General features: G+C 41.9%; 1 protein-coding gene across 1 annotated transcript; it reads right to left on the minus strand.

The window, feature by feature from the left end:
* Window positions 1-18,529: 18,529 nt before the first annotated feature.
* Window positions 18,530-19,968, minus strand: LOC111205659. Its single transcript, XM_048755623.1, has 3 exons — window positions 19,740-19,968; window positions 19,264-19,682; window positions 18,530-19,183 (listed from the first exon to the last, which is right to left on the minus strand). Exons 1-3 carry the CDS (start codon window positions 19,966-19,968, stop codon window positions 18,530-18,532), a joined length of 1,302 nt encoding a protein of 433 aa, XP_048611580.1.
* Window positions 19,969-20,583: the final 615 nt, after the last annotated feature.

Below are 20,583 nucleotides of genomic sequence, written 5' to 3' on the forward strand. Positions count from 1 at the left end.
GATCGACATAAGGATCTCGTCGTCGATCGATAGCATGGAGACAGAAAAATTATGAGCTAGCTGCATCGTGTCAGTGTATCTAACCCATCAGTATCAGTCAGCTAGGATAGCTCTGTTAGACAATCCAAACACATGCAAGGTTAGCAAAATAGATAAACTCCAGTCATAACATAGAATAACAAGTTCGAAAGTAAATCCTAATAGTACGAAAGTATAAGAAAACATAAGTAGATAGGGATAGAGATATTAGGACAAGTCCTCATCAGTGGTGTCGTCGCTGGAGGTGTCTCTGCGCTGGAGTGATGGTCCTACTACCAACGGTGAGCTGGCTTGCACACTCCTCCTGCTCGAACAGCGACATCTCAATACTCTGGCCCAGATGGCAGTGAGAGCATCAACTACGACGCGCTGGAAATCTCCCTCAGGGCGTGTAGACATGTCTGGCATAGGTGGGAATGGCGGGAGTGCGGCCTCGGGCTGATGCGGCTGAGATACCCAAGGTCGCTGGACCGTGTAGCGTCGCGGCATGGTAGCTGGGGCTCGGAGGAGGCGTGGGTCAGGGCGAAACTGAATGCTAGCAAGGCCATGGTCGAAATCCGTGAGTGTACGAAGTGGCAGCCTCACCAAGTGTGTGTCGTTCTCTTCCCTAAAGCACGAGTCACAGTCTTCCTTGAGCCACTGAGTGCTCGTTAGATGCGCTGCATCCATGTAGACGATCTGGTCATCCATCTCAGCATCGTCTAATGGGACTCCGCAATGTGTGAAGATCGAGGTAAGTAGGCTCCCGACAGTCTCCTTCTTCCTTTCCTTTGACTGGAATGGCTTCATCTTGAGCTTGACCAGATGCTCAACAAATACGGCTCCAATGCTGGGCCATACGTCGTCTGCGGGCTCCTCGATGTCCCCCATGTGAACCAAACTCCTCACCGCGTAATAGACCAATGTGAGCTCGTACACCCGAACCTTATTAGGTTCCATTTTCCACAACAGAGTGTTGGCAAGGACCTTCATGAAGTAGCGCAGAGTCGGGTGACGGATGTCTGTCTGAAGAGTCTTGGCGGAGTCGAAGAAGCCGGTGGCTATGTGCTCCCAAAATGTCGAAATCCTTGGGAATTCGGGTACGATGGTGTGCTGACGCTCGTTCTCGAACCCATAGATAGTGCAGAGAGTCGAGAGAGGGACTCTGTAGCAGATACCGCGAATGAAGAAGGTCAAGACACCTTCGTTAGCTCTCTTTCCTCTCGTGGGGATAGTAGACATTCACCGTGGCCATGAACTGACAGACCAGCTCCGGGTAGAGAACCTGTGGGTTAGTGGCCAAGTTCCCCATGCCCAGCTCTGTGAACAAGTCCTCGAGGTCAGATTTGATGCCCAAAGCCCGGATCACATCTGGGTCAACGAACCGCGTCAGCTCGATGGAGACCTTCAGCCACTCATTGTATAATATGCTGTCATAGTCGTCCCATGTGTCTTCGATCGCACGGTTTCTATGTGCCACGCTCTTCACCGCTTTTTGTGTGTCATCGAAGCGGTCAAAGAGCGGGATAGGTTCGTCTTCGCGCTTGCGTGGCCAAGGGTACTGGTCGCGAACCGGTGGTGGTGGAGGAGCTGCGCTACTGCCGCCTACGTCAAACCTTCGCTTCGTCCTCCTTTCATTCATCATGATGATGCGTGAGTTAAGCGATCTAGACGGATAGAGGGTCGAAAATCGAGTGGATTGAGCGAAGAAAACGTCGGAATTGGCCGAAAAACGAGAGAGAAAGAGATGGGAGTGTGTTCTTAGGGTTTCCGGGTTTTTGTGAATGTCGACTTAAGTGTCGACTTAATATGAGCCCGCGTCTGTTCATTTATGCCGATCAATGACGGAGGGCTTTCATCGATCGACAGAAGTTATGTTTTCCGATTTTTTTTTTTTTTTTTACTAAATCCTAGTTATCTAAAGACTAGAAATTGGTTGCCTCCCATTCAACGCTTATTTTAAGTCTTTAGTTTGACTCGATATTCGATTTTTTTTCTAATTATCGGGAGGGGGGTCTAAGTGTATAGGCCCGCTGATTGGTGGTTTAGCCCAGTAGTGTTTTACTCGTTGGCCATATACCTTGAATTCATCCCCTTTATTATTTATAAGCGTAATGGCTCCATAAGAATTTACATTCACAACAGTAAAAGGACCTGACCAACGAGATCGTAGTTTTCCGGGGAACACTGTTAGCCGGGAACAGTGTTAGCCGAGAGTTATACAGCAGCACTTAATCGTTTGGTTCAAAGTGCCGGGAAATGATATTTTTATCGTGATATGCTTTCGTCTTTTCTTTGTATATATTTGAACTCTCATAGGCTAAATGTCTAATCTCATCCAGCTCGTTGAGCTGCATGAGCCTCTTTTCGGCAGCCGGTTTGATATCAAAGTTTAATAATTTAATAGCCTCGGCTGCCTTGTGTTCCAGCTCGACCGGTAAGTGACATGATTTCCCATACAGTAGGTGAAAAGGGGTGGTTCCTAAAGGAGTTTTGAACGCAGTCCGGTATGCCCAAAGGGCGTTGTCCAGCTTTCTAGACCAATCCTTTCGAGATGTTCCTACAGTCTTTTCTAAGATTTTTTTTATTTGTCGATTTGAGACTTTTACCTGCCCGCTCGTCTGCGGGTGGTATGGTGTAGCAACTCTATGGTGCACTTCGTTCTTCCGGAGTAGTCCTTCAAAAAATTTGTTAATGAAATGGGATCCACGGTCACTTATGACTACTCGGGGAATTCCAAATCTCGGGAAGATAATGCTTTTAAAAAGCTTAATAACGAGGATGCATCGTTCGTTGGGGAAGCTACTGCTTCGACCCATTTTGACAAATAATCTACAACGACTAAGATGTATTTATTCCCATAGGAGAAAGAGAAAGGACCCATGAAATCTATTCCCCAACAGTCAAATACTTATACTTCTAGAATAGATTTATGTTCCATTTCATGTCTTTTACTGATTTTTCCTCTCCGTTGACATCTGTCGCATTGTGCGATGAATGCATGGGCGTCGCGAAACATGGTTGGCCACCAAAATCCTGCTTGAAGGATTTTTGATACCGTTTTAAAGGTCGGAAAATGCCCAGCATAGTCGGATCCATGGCATTGGAATAAATTGTCTTGTATCTCAGTTTCGGTGATGCAACGCCTATACAACCCGTCAGAGCAGTGTTTATAGAGATATGGTTCGTCCCAGTGATATCTCCTAACTTCACTTAAAAACTTCTTCCTTGTATAGCCTCTCAACTCTTGGGGTTCTATGTCAGCAGCTAAATAGTTTACTATATCAACGTACCAAGGTCTGCTCTTTGAACTTTGCCCGACCGCGTGCACTTCCTGATGCAGATTTTCATCTACGGGGGTGTCACGGTCTGGGTACAGCTCGTTGTAAGCGACATTAACTTTTATATCGAAGGTGAGGGTTCTGGGATTCGTCTTTTTGCTTAGATCATCTGAAGTGTCGATCGACATACTATCGTCGTCATCGATCGACCTGGTATTGTCGTAATCGATTGACATGGCATCGTTGTCGTCGATCGACAGGTCCTTGGAAGTGAGACATACATTCTCGATGAACGAATCCGTTGGTAAGAAATCATCTATAGGGACGTCGTTTTCTATTCCTATCCGGGAAAGATGATCTGCAACTCCATTTTCTACTCCTCTTTTATCTTTAATCTCGATGTCGAATTCTTGAAGTAGAAGGATCCATCGTAGGAGTCGTGGTTTCGCATCTTTCTTTTGCATTAAATATATAATTGCAGCGTGGTCAGTATGGACGATGACTCGCAAACCGACCAAGTATTGGCGATATTTTACGAATGCCTAAACTACGGCAAGCAGTTCTTTTTCTGTTGTTGTGTAATTCCTCTGTGCTTTATCGAGTGTTCGTTTGGCATAATAAACTGTATGTAGCTTTTTGTCTTTCCTTTGGCCCAGAACCGTTCCTACTGCGAAATCACTCGCATCGCACATGATTTCGAAAGGAAGATTCCAGTCAGGTGCTTGTACAATGGGGGTGGTTATCAAGGCTTTCTTTATTTCCTCAAAAGACTTTACGCATTCTGGTGTGAAGTCGAATTTAACTTCTTTACAGAGGAGGGAAGTGAGAGGTCTAGCGATTTTGCTAAAATCTTGTATGAACCTCCTGTAAAATCCGGCATGTTCGAGAAAACTTCTCACGTCTTTTGCTTTTGTGAGTGCCAGCAGACCGATCATTACCTCAATCTTTGCCTGATCTACTTCTATACCAGCAGCGGACACTTTATGTCCTAGGACGATTCCATCGTTAACCATAAAGTGGCATTTTTCCCAATTTAGAACGAGGTTCTTTTCTTCACATCTTGCCAAAACTTTACATAGGTTATCGAGACAATTTTTGAAACTGGATCCATATACTAAGAAATCGTCCATTAAGACTTCCATGAAATCTTATATCATATCGGTAAAGATTGACAACATGCATCGTTGGAAGGTGGCAGGGGAATTACAAAGACCGAATGGCATTCTGCGGTACGCGAATGTTCCATAAGGGCATGTAAAGGTGGTCTTTTCTTGATCGTCATGATGTATAGGGATTTGGAAAAATCCAGAGTATCCGTTAAGAAAACAGTAGTATTGATGATTTGCCAATTTTCCAACATTTGATCAATGAAGGGTAAAGGAAAGTGATCTTTTCTGGTGGCAGCGTTTAGCTTCCTATAATCGATACACATTCGATGTCCAGTGACAGTTCGCGTGGGAATGAGTTCGTCCTTGTCATTTTCACTACAGTGATTCCGCCCTTTTTCGGTACGACATGCACGGGGTTGACCCAATTGCTATCCGAAATCGGGTAAATGACTCCGGCATCTAGAAGTTTAATTATTTCCTTTTTAACAACTCCTTTCAAGTTTGGGTTCAGTCGCCTTTGGTGTTCCACTGACGATTTCGAACCGTCTTCTAGGTGAATCCGGTGCATGCACAGATCTGGAGAAATGCTAGGAATATCCTCGAGAAAGTATCTGAGGGCTTTCCTATATTTGCGTAGTTTATTTAATAACAATGCAAGTTCTCCATTGGTCAGGTTGGCGTTTACGATTACGGGGTAGGAATTTTTATAGAGAAAAGCATATTTGAGTCCAACGGGCAGCTGTTTTAACTCAATCTTTGGTGCCTTTTCGGGATCCCATTCCTCCAAGGAGGATGGTTGTCGGTCGACAGCTTTCATTAAATATTGATCGACGTTGATTTCCGAAGTGTCATCCTCTATGTCAGCAACGTTCGCTATTTCCATACTTGCGTCCATTAATCATGTGTATTCCTCAGCTCTACTGTCGACACTAAATGTTTCTTCTTCACTAGATGTGAGTACTTTCTCCAGGGGATCATCTGAGCACAGGTTTATGAAAGATTCTTCAGTCAATTCACAGATATCATCCACATAGGAAGTATGTTTATCGATCAAAGGTCGTCTTATCAGCTTATCCATGTCGGAGGTCATTGGAATGTTTCCAATGTTTAGACATATTCTACCCTCTTTCACAATGATTATCGCTCCTGCTGTAGCTAGAAATGGTCTACCCAAAATGAGGGGATCCTTTGGTTCATTCTGGTATTTCAGCACCACGAAATCCGTTGGGACGTGACAATCGTTAATCCTTATTGGCACGTCATCAAGCACTCCCTCGGGTAATATAACGGATCTATCGGCCATAACCAAAGTTATTTTGGCAGGTTTGAAATTATCGTATCCTAGGGATATCGTGACAGAGTGCGGCATGAGGTTCACGCTGGAACCTATGTCACATAGGGATCGAGGAAAACTTTTATTCCGTATATTGCCATCCAAAACAAAGCTGCCCGGATCGGGTCTCTTGATCGGAGTTTCACCTTGGATTATTGCACTTACTACCTCTGAAACCATCATGACGCTGCGCTCAGCGGCTGGAAAGCTGTTGGATACCATGTCCTTTACATATTTTTTTATTGAAGGTGATACTTATATGGCATCACTCAATGGCATCTCCAACGTGATCTTATCGAATGCTTTCTAGCAGATCGCTTTATCTAACTCTGGCTTAGTCTGCGTCTTGTTAGGAGGGAAGGGTGGTAGAGTCCTATACACTCTTTCCATGGATGGTTCAGTAGGAGTTGAGCGTCGATCGACATTATTTACACATTGTCGATCGATATTTACCGTAGAGTGTTGATCGATGTTGGTTCTTTCTTGTCGATCTATTTCCACATCTTCTTCTAACTCTTCTTCTTCTTCCTCGAGGTCGATGGCTGCTTCCTCAGTGTTGGGCAGCTCTTTCTCTTTAGGTGTTTCACCGGTTTCCTCAACTACAACACGTTTTTCTGCGTTGTTGATTTCTATTGTGCTTGGAATTAGGCGTTTTCCGCTTCTTAGTAACACGGCATTAGCTTGACGTTTCGGGTTCGTGTCAGTCCGCCCAGGGAGACGTCATGCCTCACCTTTGATGGCAGTTGCGTCTTCCGCGACTTGACCGTCCAGTCTCTTAATGTGTTCACTTAAGGCGTCGAACTTCCTCATTAGCTCACTGTACAATATGTCAATTTTTCCGTTCAGGTCAGTGGCCAATTTGCTATTTCCCGTGAAAGCTTGATTTAGCCTAAACTTCGCTCTGCCTTGGCGTGATCCAACAGTAGCATCGTAATTTTGGGTGAAGCTATCGGGGTTAGGGATAGGGTACTTATTTTTCAAGGTTTGGGTATCTACGAAACTTACTTGTTGTTCTAATTCAGATAAGGTGTCATCGTCAATTTGGTAAATCCCAAATTGGCTCTGTCCCTCAAGAGCGGAATGAAAAGAATCCAGAGTTTCTTTGATTTATGCTAAAGGTGACCCATCAATGGAGTCAACTCTCCTTCCTCGCTCTACGTCCATCATTTCGTAGGATCTACCCGTAGCTACATTTTTGATCAGACGTCTTGCCTCTTCAGGTTTCCTGGTACTGAAGCTCCCTTCACTGGCTGTGTCAAGCGTGATTTGGTAATGCAAGTTAATACCTCCGTAAAAGGTATTAATGAGTTGTGGCTCTGAATAGCCATGATGGGGACATTCAAGTTGGTAGCTCTTGAGTCTCTCCCATGCGTTTCTGAATGATTCTCGTGGACATTGACAGAAAGTGGAGGTTTTCTTCCTTACATCCCAGTAGCGCGCCTCATCGAAGAATTGATTGATGAAGGTGCCCCTTATCTCCTTTCAACAGGTCGAAGATTCTGTTGGTAGTTGGTTTAGCCATTTTCTGGCGTCGCCTTCTAAGGAGAATGGAAAGAGTTTACAACGATTGTATTCGTCATCCATCATATCTTCTAGATACTCGATGTGATCGTGTGGATGCTCTGAGATGGTCCTACGGAAAGGGTTTTGACGTACCATGAATAAGTATTCGAGGCTAACCCCGGATTTCTTGGTATCATCTTTTGGTAGTTTAATGGCAAACCTATTGGAATAGGTCCTGCCAGGGTTTAAGTAGTCTTGCAAAAGCAATTTCCATTCATGATCTCTTTTTGAGATCAAATTAATTTGAACAGGGATTGCAGTCCCCTGTTCATTTATAATTTGGTTATTTGCGTTTCTTAGCTGACCTTTAGGTTCTCCTAGGACTATTTCCTCATTAGCATTATTGGTAAGAGAAAACTTACCTCCTTCCGGTGGGGTGTCGTCGATCGATGTTTGATGTGCGGTGTCGACCGATATTTCCGTCGACTCGTCGCTTGATGTTGTGGCAATGTTGTCGATCGATGCCCGTTCGAAATCCATGTCTTCCATCTTGAAGTTCCTGTGTCAGCAGAAAATGAGAGAAAACTTTTAGCAAATTTAGTAACAAAACCTAGATTAAATTCTAAACTTAATCTAATGGTAATAAGAAAGAGTCCCCGGCAACGGCGCCAAATCTGATATCACTCAAATTACCCTAAGGAGTGAATTACTCTTTCAAATAAGAGGTTCGGATATAGTACTTAGGGATCGAATCCACAAAGACTCTAGGATTACACAATAGATTATGGTCTTGAAATAAATCTAGATTAAGTGGTTTATAAGTTTTAAAGCAGTAAATGGAGTGGTGAGCAAGTATATTGCTCGACTGATTTGTTTTGAGGTTGTTAACAGTTGGGAGAAATAGCTAGATTCAGGTATATTCTCAGGTATGATAAGTAAAACTTAGTTTGAGTTTTTAGGGGTTTATTGATATTAATCATTCTTGAATTCAAACTTAAGATATAATCAATCTGATTATCTAATCTGGATCTTGGATTTCAACTCTCGTATGTTAATCACGAGAAAGTGTCGATCGATAATTCTTTATGACTATCGATCGATACACCTTTCAAAATATCAATCGACAGGGCTATCGTTGCGTCGATCGATACCTCTTCCAGAAAGCTTTACGGATAGGTTTGATCTAAATTCTCTAACTCACTAGACTAACTCTCGTCTGTATCTAGTCAGTTAGATCATCCGCGATAGGTTCTCGGCTTATACGACTTGTATGGTTGGAACCGAGCATCTCTCCAAGGAAAATTTTTAAGCCTCCTGGAAGTGCTGACCAAAAATTTTGGGTTTCTTTTATAGCGCTATTATCCTTGTGTCGGATGTACGAGAGTCATCTCTACGAGATGACTAAGTCTGTTTAGGACGTTAAGAGTTTGTTGTGAACAGAAACAAACTTAATGGTAAAATTTACCGTTTTGAGTCTTCGCGAAGGATATGTTTTGAGAAGATGTTAGTGCGTATGACTATCTGGTCTTCCAAAAAGGTGTTTTTATCGAGGAAGAAAATTTCGTCAAAGAACGAATCTTCGGGCGTCTGCGACGTCTCGCGATGCTGAAGATTTGTTATTCTTTCGTATGCCGTGTTTCGTGCTTGAAATTTTCGCGGGCTTGAAGGTGTTCCAGTGTTGTAAGGGTTTAGTCTTAACCCTGCGTTGGAGAAACGTCTTGGTTTATCTGCGGATGTTCGCAGCCAAAATTGTTGTTCCATTTTTGATGTTAAGTAGTTTGATTTATGATTGAGGGATTAGGATCAAGGGGTCGCGTAGATCTGTCCCTGGGAAGAAGCGTTTTTCTTCACTATGCTTTTGAGGAGTCGGCCCTCCGAGATTTTATTTCGTGCATTTTTAAAGATGATTCATATAGCTGCAGGAGCTTTGTTACGAGTTTTTTCTAACATGCTGCGTTTTACAGGTAAAACGTTGCAGGCTTAAAGTGAATTGTGAAACTTGGTCGATTATCGACAAGTTTAATTTTTCCGTTAACTGTTTGGTTGTTAGGACTCAACTTTGTTATGGATAAATTTATCGTATAATTTCCGCTCAGGGTTATACGACAAATAGTCTGTGTAATCGTCACTTAGCATTTTATGACAAGTTGTGGATTGTTCTTTAGCCGTTTAAGTGATTGGAGCGGTGGTCACTTAATTATAATGGCTTGGATGAAGACTGTGTTCAGCCGTATAGCCAAGGACGTTGTTGGTAAAGGACCAGACCATGGAACTTTTGGCTTACGATTATCCTCAAAGAGGATGCTGAATTCTGGTTCGGGTTTTACAGGGAGGCGTAGTTGGCCGAGGGCAAAAAACGTTTGTCGAGATTGATAGGCCAAGTACAGCAGAGTTTTCCGTGTTATTGCTGATGGTTGTTTTAAAACGAGCTTCCACTTGGTTTAAGTTATACGATGAATGTTTCGTATACTGTTTCCTTTAGTCGTATAAAATTGTTTCCTTTTTATCCGAGGGAGACAAATTTTAAGAGGCTCGACGCAGAACCCTTGTGGATTTGGTTGTGAGGCGATTTCCTGCTCAGATGTAACCGAGGGAAGTAAAGAGTAGAAGTAATCTTCATGGAGCTTCGTTTTTATTATACGAAAAATTATCAATGATAGTTTTTCGGAAAACCCGTAATGTCTATTTCAAAAAATTGCTTCGTATGAACTGATTTGACTATACGGAGGATTTTTCGTGAAAGTATTGTGAGAGGGGATTCTCATAGGAGTAAATGGAGAGTGTTTTCCGTAAATTACTCGTGAAATTTGTGAAGTTGTTTTGTAGAGACACTGGTCTTGTTTTCCCGTAGGCTGTTTCGTATAGAGTATTTTTGTTTTACGAAAAATAATGGGTGGCTAGTTTTACGAAGATAGGAAATCGAAAACTTCAAATTTGTGATGTTTCAGCGGATTACACAGGGAACATTTCTGTTTTGATTTTGACCTTCAGTGAAAGTTGCTTGGAATTACTGATCGAGTTTTACCGAAGTCTATTCCATTACTATCTAGACGCTAACCGTCGTGTTATTAGTCTAATGTTGGTACAAGTTTTCTAATCGCGAGATTGCGACAAGAGATGTCGTAGAGCTCTTCAAACCATGTTCGTTGACGGTTGGGCTATATCGCTAGCATTTTAGACGAATCTTAGGTTGTCGTTTGCCTTTTTTTGGACAATTTTAATGAGGCATCAGATTGCATATGTGCTTTTCTGCCTGTTGCTGCGGGAGTTTGCTTTTTCAAAAGCGTTTTCGAGATGCCCAGGCAAAAAGTTCTTTTTTAAGTGTGGGAGTATACGAGTATAGTATACGTATCTACTCCATTTTTTTTTTAAGATTGGGATGATTGACAATCTGGGTCGGTTTGAAGACAATGCCAAGATTGCGACTTGGTGGTTTTCAGGTTGACGACTTGGAATATTTCAGTTTTTAAGAAAATTACTAGGAACAAATCGATTTTAAGACAACGTTCGTATCTCTAGTTCTTTCTTTCTTTAGGAAGCGAGATAAGTATGCTTGAATGCGTGGTGATCGTTTCTCGGTTTTACGAGAGATTAGATCGGTTTGCAAGTTCTGCCTGGTCAGTTAAGGAACAATAGAACAAGACTGGAAAAATTGCCTAAGACTTAGCTTACTATACTATCCACCTAGATTCTAAGCTCCTTAAAGTTTACGGCAGTTCCTAAGACGTTTTCATCCTTTTTCTCACGAAAAATTAAAAATATGATAAAATTTTCTAAGTCGGACATACCTTAGTCTCATTGGTGATTCGGGATTGCCTCTTCTTCATTCTTCTTCTCCCCGTGTCTTCTGATCGAAGGAACTTTACAAAATCGTTGAAACAAAGTGAGGAGAAGTAAGTGATGAAGCAAGGGACATGTACTCATTCGAGTGAGGTTTTCAGTTTGTCAAGTTATGAGTGAACTGGTCCTGTCACAGCCTTTATTGTCTTTATTTTTCCGTTGATTGTTTCACATGAACTTGTTTGACCTAACGAATGATCTTTCGTAAAATATTCTCGAGCTTAATCTTACGATTGCCGTTTGGCAAAATGTTGTCGAGCTTAATTTTACGAAAGTTATTCCGCAAACTGTTGTCGAGTTAATTTTTCCAAGACTGTTTCGTAAGAGTTGTCGAATTTAATTTTACGAAAGTTACTTCGTGAAACGTTCAGTCAAGGCTCAAAAGAGGAGAGTCGGAAATGAGTCGCCAGCTCGGCATATGGCGAGCTGGGAAGGGATCGTGCCGGTCGTCATACGGCGACCCGCTCGGTTAACAGGGCGGTCACCATACGGCGACCGGATTGACTGATCGACCGGTCACCATATGGAAAACGGGTTGCGTACTCGACCGGTCGCCATATGGAAACCAGTTCGTGTGATTGACCGGGTTTCGTGTCGAAAGAAGTACAGCAGTGAGTTGCGTACCCGATTTGCTGTTCTCCCTTTTTCCGTGTCTTCGAGGAAATCAAGTTTTATTTTTCCGAAAAGTTTTCGAAAAAGTCTTTTGCTCGAACCCTTATGTGCTGAGATTCCTCCAACCTGGTAATCAGACAAATTTTATGGGTTTTGATAGAATTTATCGTTGCCCTCTAGAGAAATCGAAAGTCGCAATTAGGTTTTCGATTTTCTTGAGCATTGCGGCATTTGCATAAGCATTGGCCATTGGAGCAGTCACTGCTGGAGTAACTTTACCAGTGTTTGCGAGCTTTGAAGGGTGTTTTTTGAGCTTCCTCAAGCAGTCGATCGATTTCAGTGGCGGTGCTGGTAGCGTGATGGATCTGGGATCGTACTGCTCTTAATTCCGCGGCAGTCTTTATTATGTAATTGTGAAGGTCACGAATGTCGGGATTCTTGCCAGCAGTTTTCCGACCCCGTCGGCGTTTGCTGCGAGTGATCTCGGCATGCTCTTCGGCTAGCTCCTCCTGTTCGACCCAGTAGATATCTTCTTCTGTCATGGGTTTACTGAACGGAGAGTCTTCTTGTGCCGTATGGCTTCTGGCTCTTCTCGGATGTACGTCAGCGTCTTCTTCCGTATCATCAGAAAGGTTGCTGGAATCCAAGTTGATGCGCCCGACTTCGTTGTTCTCTGTATCCTTTGCGGGATACGAAGGACTTCAGAGTTCTCGTTTTTGACACAGGTTGTTTCGCTAGGGTTTTGTCCCGAAGGATTCTCTCGCAAAGTTCCAGGCCTGTCGAGTGGGGTTGCGAAGTCAAATCTTCTTCCGTGAACTCTTGTGGTTCTGCGAAGATAGGCTGCCCGGGTCCTTACTGTTAAGGTTTTGACATGTTTAGTCAAGGTGCCCACGAGCTTGTCTTGTTCTTCCGACCTTTTTTCATAGGCAGAGAACATCTTTTTAAACTCCTCGAGCGTCGCGGCGTTGGCTAATACGTTGGCCGTGGAGACATCCGCTGTTAGAGTTGTTTGTTTGTCGTTGCTTCCTCCGTTAAGAGGAGTATGCAAGTTATTCAAGTCGTCGGCTGTCATGTCTGATTGAGCGTTCGGTGGCTGAGAGTTAGATTGATCCGTAACCCCTCCTCCTTCTAGCGCCAAACTGTGGGAACCAAAATTCGCACTGTCGATTTCCGTTTAAATAAGGAAAGTTAGGGAAACCCTAATTTCCCAGAGGTCCCAGATATCTGCTAAACCACACGCCAAGGAATCAGAACACGAAATAAAGACGAGAAAAATTAAGAAATCGAAAAGAGAGCAAAATAGATCTTATTCCGAATCCGCGTTTGAGCGTTAAAACAAGGTAAGAGCCTAGGCTACTAGAGCTGTCGGAGAGATTCCTAGTTCTAAAACCCTAAGACTGCAAGACCTAATTGAGTCGCAACTCGAATAACAAAAACAGAAAGTTGCCTAAAATTGCTCTAAGTGCTAAGTTTGCTCTGAAAAATATCTCTTTTTGTGCCTCTCTCCTAGGACTCCTTATATACTCCTCCAAGGTTGGTTTTAGCTTTTCCCTTCCTGCCCTTAAGCCGTCTTAAGTGAAAAATGGAGATATTCTATTTTTTCCGATCTTCATGTTTATTCATGGAAACTTAACATTTTTCTGCGGAAAGTTATCTTTTATTATTATGTTTTTTTTAAAATAAAAAAATAAACCGTCATAGCATATATGGGTTCATTCTTAAAGAATCGTAAGTGGGCTTCTAGTCGCGTTTTAGACCTCGTTGGGCCGTCTTTCGACATGAAATGTTTGTTACGATTTTCTTTTCGATAAAAACAAGTTCTCGCGGTTTTAATAGCAAAATTTCAACGGTAACTCTGATCGGAACGGTGTGAGAAGTGATATGGCTGTGGGACGTGGGAGCCAGCATTGAGGAAAAGAAGAGAATGCACAGATTTGGGTGGTACCCGTTAATCGATGTCCGAGACAGTTCAATCTTGGTCTGAACGTGTTCTTGGACTATTGGTGTTTAGTTTCGACGAATCAACCGAGAAGCGTTAATTCCGTCTTGACCGTTTTTGACCCCAACAAGAGAGAGAGAGATAGAGAGAGAGAGAGAGAGAGAGAGAGAGAAAGAGAGAGAGAAGACGATTTGACGTTATGTAGCTCCGGTGATGGTGGTTTCAGGGTCGATGATGCTTCCGGTCTCCCAAGCGCCTACGATCTGCACCGGTGGAGCTTCTTCGAGTAATCATAAGAAATTTGAAAACTCACTTTCCACCAAAAAAAGAAGATCTAGTTCCCGCAATGGGTTCTTCGTAGTTTTGCCTATATGTATTTGTTCACATTATCATACATTTTGGAGTTTTAGGTTTCAATATATCTTTAACTGACTTCTATTATTCTTATTTGCAGAGGATGACGTTGAAGGTGAAGAAGAGAAATCTCCATCTTTTTGTCGCTTGTTGGTGATAAAGATGAAGAGCAAGAAGTGTGATTGATGTTTTCTTTTTATTTATATTTGGGATTAGAATCTTTGATTTGGTGTTGGTTTTATTTAATTTTGGATTCAGAAAACTAAAACATTTATATGAACTTATGAGTTATAATATTTGGATTGAGCAATTAAAGTATTGTTTATTTTTAAAATGTTTGGAGTCTTACAAAAGTAAATAAACTAGTGTTTTCATCCAACTAAATCTTCAACTAACAATTGTATTGCCTTATCCATTTCAATCCTCGACTAAACTCACTTACTGATGCGTCATGAAACTGATAAAGCGTCATGAAACTGATAAAGCGTCTTGAATCATGTTTTGAAGCGTTCAGGAGCCATATGTCCGTTTGTAATTCTATGTCCCGCGGGCCGATCCGCAAAGGCCTACATGTTTTGTGATACGGGTTTGGTCAGCCATTTTGAGGACCGCAGCCCGCACGGACCTGACCCGCTGGGACCCGCTCGAAGACGAGCCCGCTGCGGTACAGGATGGAATGAGACGGATCAACCTGTTTGACATTCCTAGGTTTAGGTTCGTTTCCCTCTCCCGCCCCCTAGTGTCAGAAGGCTGCACAATGAGAGAACTTTTAGTGCTCGCTGATTAAGAGCCCTCAATATGACTGCTCAAGTTATCTTAAAAACAACTCTGGGAAGATGAAGTTTCTTTGTCCGAGTGGTAATCATGGTTGTTACTATGAAGACAATCTCTTTAAGGCAGGTGGAGTTAACCTCAAGTGACTTTTCTGATGAGCTTGAATAGACAAGTCTTCAACATTAAAGCAAAAGAGAGTGATCTAGTGTGGCATCACCAAGATGACTTTGGTTCTTGCCAAGCCGTTCTTGTGAATGAACCTTTGTTGTTGACAAAGGCCACCCAAGCCTCAGGTAATACGCTTTCTGTTGAAGAGTAATAAAGAAGTCATAACACAATTTATATGAATTTTATTGTCCATGTTTCATTGCAGTGAATCCAAGCAAATCCTTATATTGTCTGGTTTATTCCTTGGGGACGACCTATCGTACAACAAGGAGATGTTTCAAGGAGCCCAAAGCCTAGGTACCCTTGTCAACTCAGAGTATCCTTTCAAAGCGTGGTATGAGTAAGAAAGAAAGCAGAGATCATTTCTGACTTTAAGAGCAAGAGACGGCTCTTTACCACATTTATTTAAAGAAAGCAGAGATCCTTTCAAAGTGTGTTTGTATATGATATTACGAACCCATTTATTTATAAAGCATAACAGAAAGCAAAACAAACACATATATTATGGGTTTGGCTTTATGATATACTAGGATGTGGACCCCCGCGAAATTGCGGGGAAAGTTAATATTAAGTTTTCAATATTAATTTAAAATAATTACATAGAATTATTTTAAAATATATATTAAAACTGATGTAGCTAAAATAGAAACATTAAATATGAAAACACTAAATAAATTTATTGAAAACACTAATACCAAAGTGATGCAACCCAAGTATTAAGTTTAATAATCACTATTAAATTTTCAATATTATTTTAAAATTTCCATACTTTAGTTGGTTCGGTATATATACCATCGGTTTTCAGTTTTTTCAATTTTAAATCAAAAACCATAAATATACTTATTTTTATACCATTTTGTAAAATTTACTTTATATAATTAGATATCGGTTTTATTCAAACATAAAGATATATGAGTTTTTTAAATAGATTATTTATTTTATTTATTATTTAAAACAATTATCAAACATATTAAGTTAATAATAATAATTTTTATAAACTTAAAAAATATATTAGTATAATATTATTAAATAACAAAATTAGCAGGCATATTTTAAAGTTGTGTTTTATTTGATTTGATAAAATGGAAAATATAACTTTTAACTCAAAATTAAAATTTTAAATTGTTAAAGTCAACATTTTAAATATGAAGATCCTATAAATGAAATAAAATATGTATATATTATCACTTATATTATATACTTTACATATAGTTATACTACTATATTTTATTTAATCGGTTTATATATCAAATCATATCCATATACCATATTTTATTAAAAATAACATCAATTCGGTATATTCTGTGTTACCAAACCAAAACCATTTTTTATATATTGGTTCGCTTTTAATTGGTTCAATTTTACTAGATCGAACACCTCTACATAATAGAATTTGTTATAAAGATCTTACATCCATGGAGCAATTTTATGAATGTTTTAATGTATTTTGAGCATATTTATCTAAAAAATTTAAAAATACAAAATATTCAACAAAATTTACTTATAAATTTTTGTTATAAAGAGCAAATGCATGAAGAATCATAATTATAGTTTATTTGATTAAGTGGGCCTTTGGAATAATTTATAATTGGGCCGGTGAGAAAAAATATTAAATAAGTGTTTAAAAGCACGTGGTCGTCTTCTTCATTTGATGAAGTATAAAACCAGTAACGGAAACGATCCGAACTATCACTTGTTACTCGCCGCGTTTTGTATTTACACAGCTCAGGCGGACTAAACTTGGACCACCGCCAAATATTGCCGATCACCCCTAACTCGCCACGTCTAACTCCGATCAACGCCCGTCCGCGTAATTTGTGAAACGGTCGATTTTTAGATCATGGAACGACATACCTTTATCCCCATATCTCTGTGATCTTCAGTCTCCAGATCCCCCCCCCCCCCCCCCCCTAACCTTCCAATCGAACTTCCTGTTGTTTCACATTATATCCCTTGCTTCCTTAGACCTTAACCTATATCATCTTGCAATTTTTTGGTATAGAGAAGCATAAAAATTCTAGGTCCTCTGGCGTTGTAAACTCGGTGTCTACCCATAAACTTTTTATCATCCCCTCACCACACGGAACATCTTCTCGGGACGTCTCTGAAATGTATCTTACAAGAGACGGCTGATGTGTTACTATCGTGATTCGTGCATCGTATGTAAAAATAGGGAACATAGACATACATATAATGTTCAGAGAGGTGTGATTGAATGGTTGTGTTGATTGGAAATGAAACCATTCAGGAAAGATGCCATATAGGAAGGGTTGTGTTGTTTCTGAAGAGGAGGATTGGGGAAGATGGATGACACAACAATTTTTTGATGACGTAACTCAAAGGAAAAGACTTTTCATCCCTTAGATCAAAAATAACAAAGAAACCTGGCCGAATGATCAAAAATGATGATGATCACAAAAAAAATGGTTTGCTATTATATATAGATAGATAATGATTTGTCTTTCTCGAAGTCACTCTCTGCCTTAGCAGAACAAGCGTGTAACTGTTCTTTGTGGCACTTTTCCTTGAAGCTTGAGCTTACGATAAGAATCTCGGATGTGGCAGGGCCTGATGTGTCCTATTTCATTCCTTTTGACCATAACAAGAAGTTTCCACGAGTTCGGCAGCAAACATCTTTGCTATACCACTAACAACGGAAAGCCTAGGGTCGTCGTTGTTCATATTCTTCATGTTTGATTTGTGAAGAGTAGATCTCCTAAAACATTCATATCGACTAGTTTGATCCTCTGTGAATTACGATATAATAGCATGCATTTTGGCTACCTTCTTCTCACGATCATTAGCTTGGATTATGGTGGATCAACTTCCATATCCTCAGAGGTTTTAAGTGTCTTCACCTGACGGAGAAGGCCAACATCATTGTCGCTAACATTACAAACAGGTGATTCTAGAGGAGATTCATTATGCTCCTCCTCAATGGCGGCTTCAAAAGGATCTTTGTAACGCTTCATTAAAACTACATTTATTCAATTAAATATATGGAACCCTATATATATACTCATGTTTAGTGTAGTAAAATAAGTTGGCTTTCCGATGTGGGACAACTAATGCATAGTAAGCTCGCCAAACAATATTCACTCACTCAAATCTTCAAAACTATCTATCAAACTATCAGAACACAGAGCAAAAGAAAACAGAGTTGCTCTCTGTCAAAATGTAACAATGTGTGTGTTTTCCCCAATAGATTGACTATAGAACTATACAAAACTAGCCAGAAAATGAAATAGAAACATAATCTGAATGAATATGCGTAAAGAGATGTACATTGTTGGGGGTGGATTTACATTCTCTCTCAAGGCCCATTAGATAACCAAATTAGGTCCATCTTACCATGAAGCTCTAGCTTCTTCTTTGTATAAATAGAGATACACATCTCTTTATTTTAATCTTCTCTTCTCCATTTGATACCTAGAACACTTGTAATCATACATGTAATACAATCTTTGATCAATAAACTCTTTTTGATGTTCATTTTTCATTTGATTTCTATGTTGATTTCTCTTAAGCCTCAAGAATCTAAGAAATCTATTTCTTAAATTCTTCATTGTATGAATCCGATAAACACACCATTTTCGGTTCAAACAGTTGGCGCTAGAAGGAGGGGTGAAACACTAGAGTCTTCGACTCTTTTAGCCTTGGACTCTTTGATGATTGAGCGAAGATCGTTTTTGGAGTCGTGCACGCGGTCGGTTGTCTGCGACTTTCGTCTGAGCTTGTTTCTCAAGTCATTTGACTCTTCCGGTTCGCCGTTTTCACTCTGTCGCTTGCTGGAGCGTTCGTGCGAATCGCGGACTTTGTTGTCCTCTTCTTCATCCGAAGGGGAACTTGGTCGTGCGAGGATGACTTGGACACGTCGACGATTACGAGGTTGCTCTTCTTCGACTTGTGCTTCGCCCTCGTCTTCGTCTTGCTCTTCTGGTTTGTCGTCCTCTGCGCGCTTGGGTCGGGCTCCGGCCTTGTCTTGACTCTTCTGAGCCTTCTTTTCTTTGTTTTTGCTCCAGCCCTTGGTGTTGTTCTGCCTAGGCTTGGGAAGCTCGACGTGGGCTGTTCCGTTTTCGTAAGATGAGAAGAGGGCGTCGACCAGATGCCTGCAGTTCCTCGTATCGTGCGCCTTGGACTTATGGTAGCTGAACCATAGGTTTGGCTTGGTCGGGCCAGGATTCGAATTTGAAGGCTCCGAAGAGGTCTGCGGCTTCTCGTCGTTCTCCCAGACGTTCCAACCCTTCTCGCGCTTGATGACAGTCGATCCCGGGGGCGGGTTTTTATCTTTGACGACATAGACGAAGCTTTTCTGCTGATTAGACTTGTTGCCTGTGGCGTGCTGTCGGGGTTCATGGCGTGCCTCAGGAGCTTTGGAGCAGTCGTCGGTTTAGCGGCCGCATTCATTTTCTTGAGTATCGCTGCTGTGTCTTCTTCCATTCGGATGAAGTTGTTCGACCTCGCGATAGCGTCTTGAAGCGACTTGGTGGGGTTTCTGTAGAGATCCTCGCGAAACAGGGACTTGAAGTAGAGGGTATTCATCAACGCGTCAACGGCGATGCTGTCTGGGATATGCACCTTCGAAGCGACAGCTTTGAACTTCTCCATGAAGTCGCGGAGGCTTTGGTTCGCTCCCTGAGATAGGTTCCAAAGGTCAGATAGGGTCGCTCCTTGTCTCATAAACATAATGTACTGCTTGAGAAATGCGGACGTCAGGTCGTGAAAGTCGTCGATGGAGTCTCGTTCCAATCCTGTGAACCATCCAAGGGCTGGTCCTTGAAGACTCTCGACGAAGAGCCAACACTAGCCAGCGTTTCTTTCCTCATCGGAAAAGTTAGTTCGACCCATCGCGATGTTGAATGCGGTGATATGGTCAGTCGGGTCTGCCTTTCTGGCGAAAGTCGGAAGGCGGATTTTCTTGGCTGGTCGGTACCGTACGTCGGTGATTCGCCGAGAAAAGAGGGTTTTTAGGGTTTCGGCGAGGACGCGCTTGATTAACGGCGCTGAAGTAGGTCCTTCAAGCATTCGGTCTTTCATGTCTAGGAACGACTGCTTTAGCTCGGCGAGTTCCCGGACGGTAACGAGATCTACGCCACCGGGTGTTTGAACCTGGGCGGCGTTTGTGTTCTTCGTGTTTTCTGCGCCGGCTGTTCAGTAAGTGTCGAAGAGCTGTTTTCGGGCCGTGGAGGCTGGATCTCCTGAGTTTCTGGCCAAAGGAGCCAAGATGGCGGCGAGTTGTTCGTTCGTCGCCTTATGGACGGCGTCTTGCTGCGCCATCCTCTCGAGTATGGTGTCTGCGAAGGCCGCTGCTGTCGGAGCGCCTTCAGTCATTGGTGACTCGTCATCGGACGGCGAGTCAGATCGAGCCATGATCTTTGCTTACGCTACTCTGTCTGCCCCACGGTGGGCGCCAACTGTTTGAACTGAGACTGTCGATAAACTATTAAAGAGAAAAGGACGAGTTCTCGTCGGTGGGTCAAGACAAAGACGTGTTTTATTAGATCAAGGAGCCGAAACGGAGTTACAAAAAGGGTAAAGAGAGTGATCGGAATTAGTCCGGCGAAATCTAGTTCGTCGGACCGTACAAGTCGGTGAGATGATAAGATATGAAACCCTAGATCTAGCCGAAAGTGAGTGTAGTAATTTGCGGAT

The sequence above is a fragment of the Brassica napus genome, chromosome C4 (genome assembly GCF_020379485.1).
Source record: "Brassica napus cultivar Da-Ae chromosome C4, Da-Ae, whole genome shotgun sequence".
Classification (NCBI taxonomy): Eukaryota; Viridiplantae; Streptophyta; class Magnoliopsida; order Brassicales; family Brassicaceae; genus Brassica; species Brassica napus.

What these genes read in the sequence shown, in the direction of transcription:
- LOC111205659 (XM_048755623.1), bottom strand. Translation starts at nt 19,968, where the DNA reads ATGAAAGACCGAATGCTTGAAGGACCTACTTCAGCGCCGTTAATCAAG. An exon ending in CGATGAGGAAAGAAACGCTG is followed by an intron (nt 19,683 to 19,739) that starts GCTAGTGTTGGC and finishes GATGGTTCACAG; the next exon opens with GATTGGAACGAGACTCCATC. An exon ending in ACCCCGACAGCACGCCACAG is followed by an intron (nt 19,184 to 19,263) that starts GCAACAAGTCTA and finishes ACTGTCATCAAG; the next exon opens with CGCGAGAAGGGTTGGAACGT.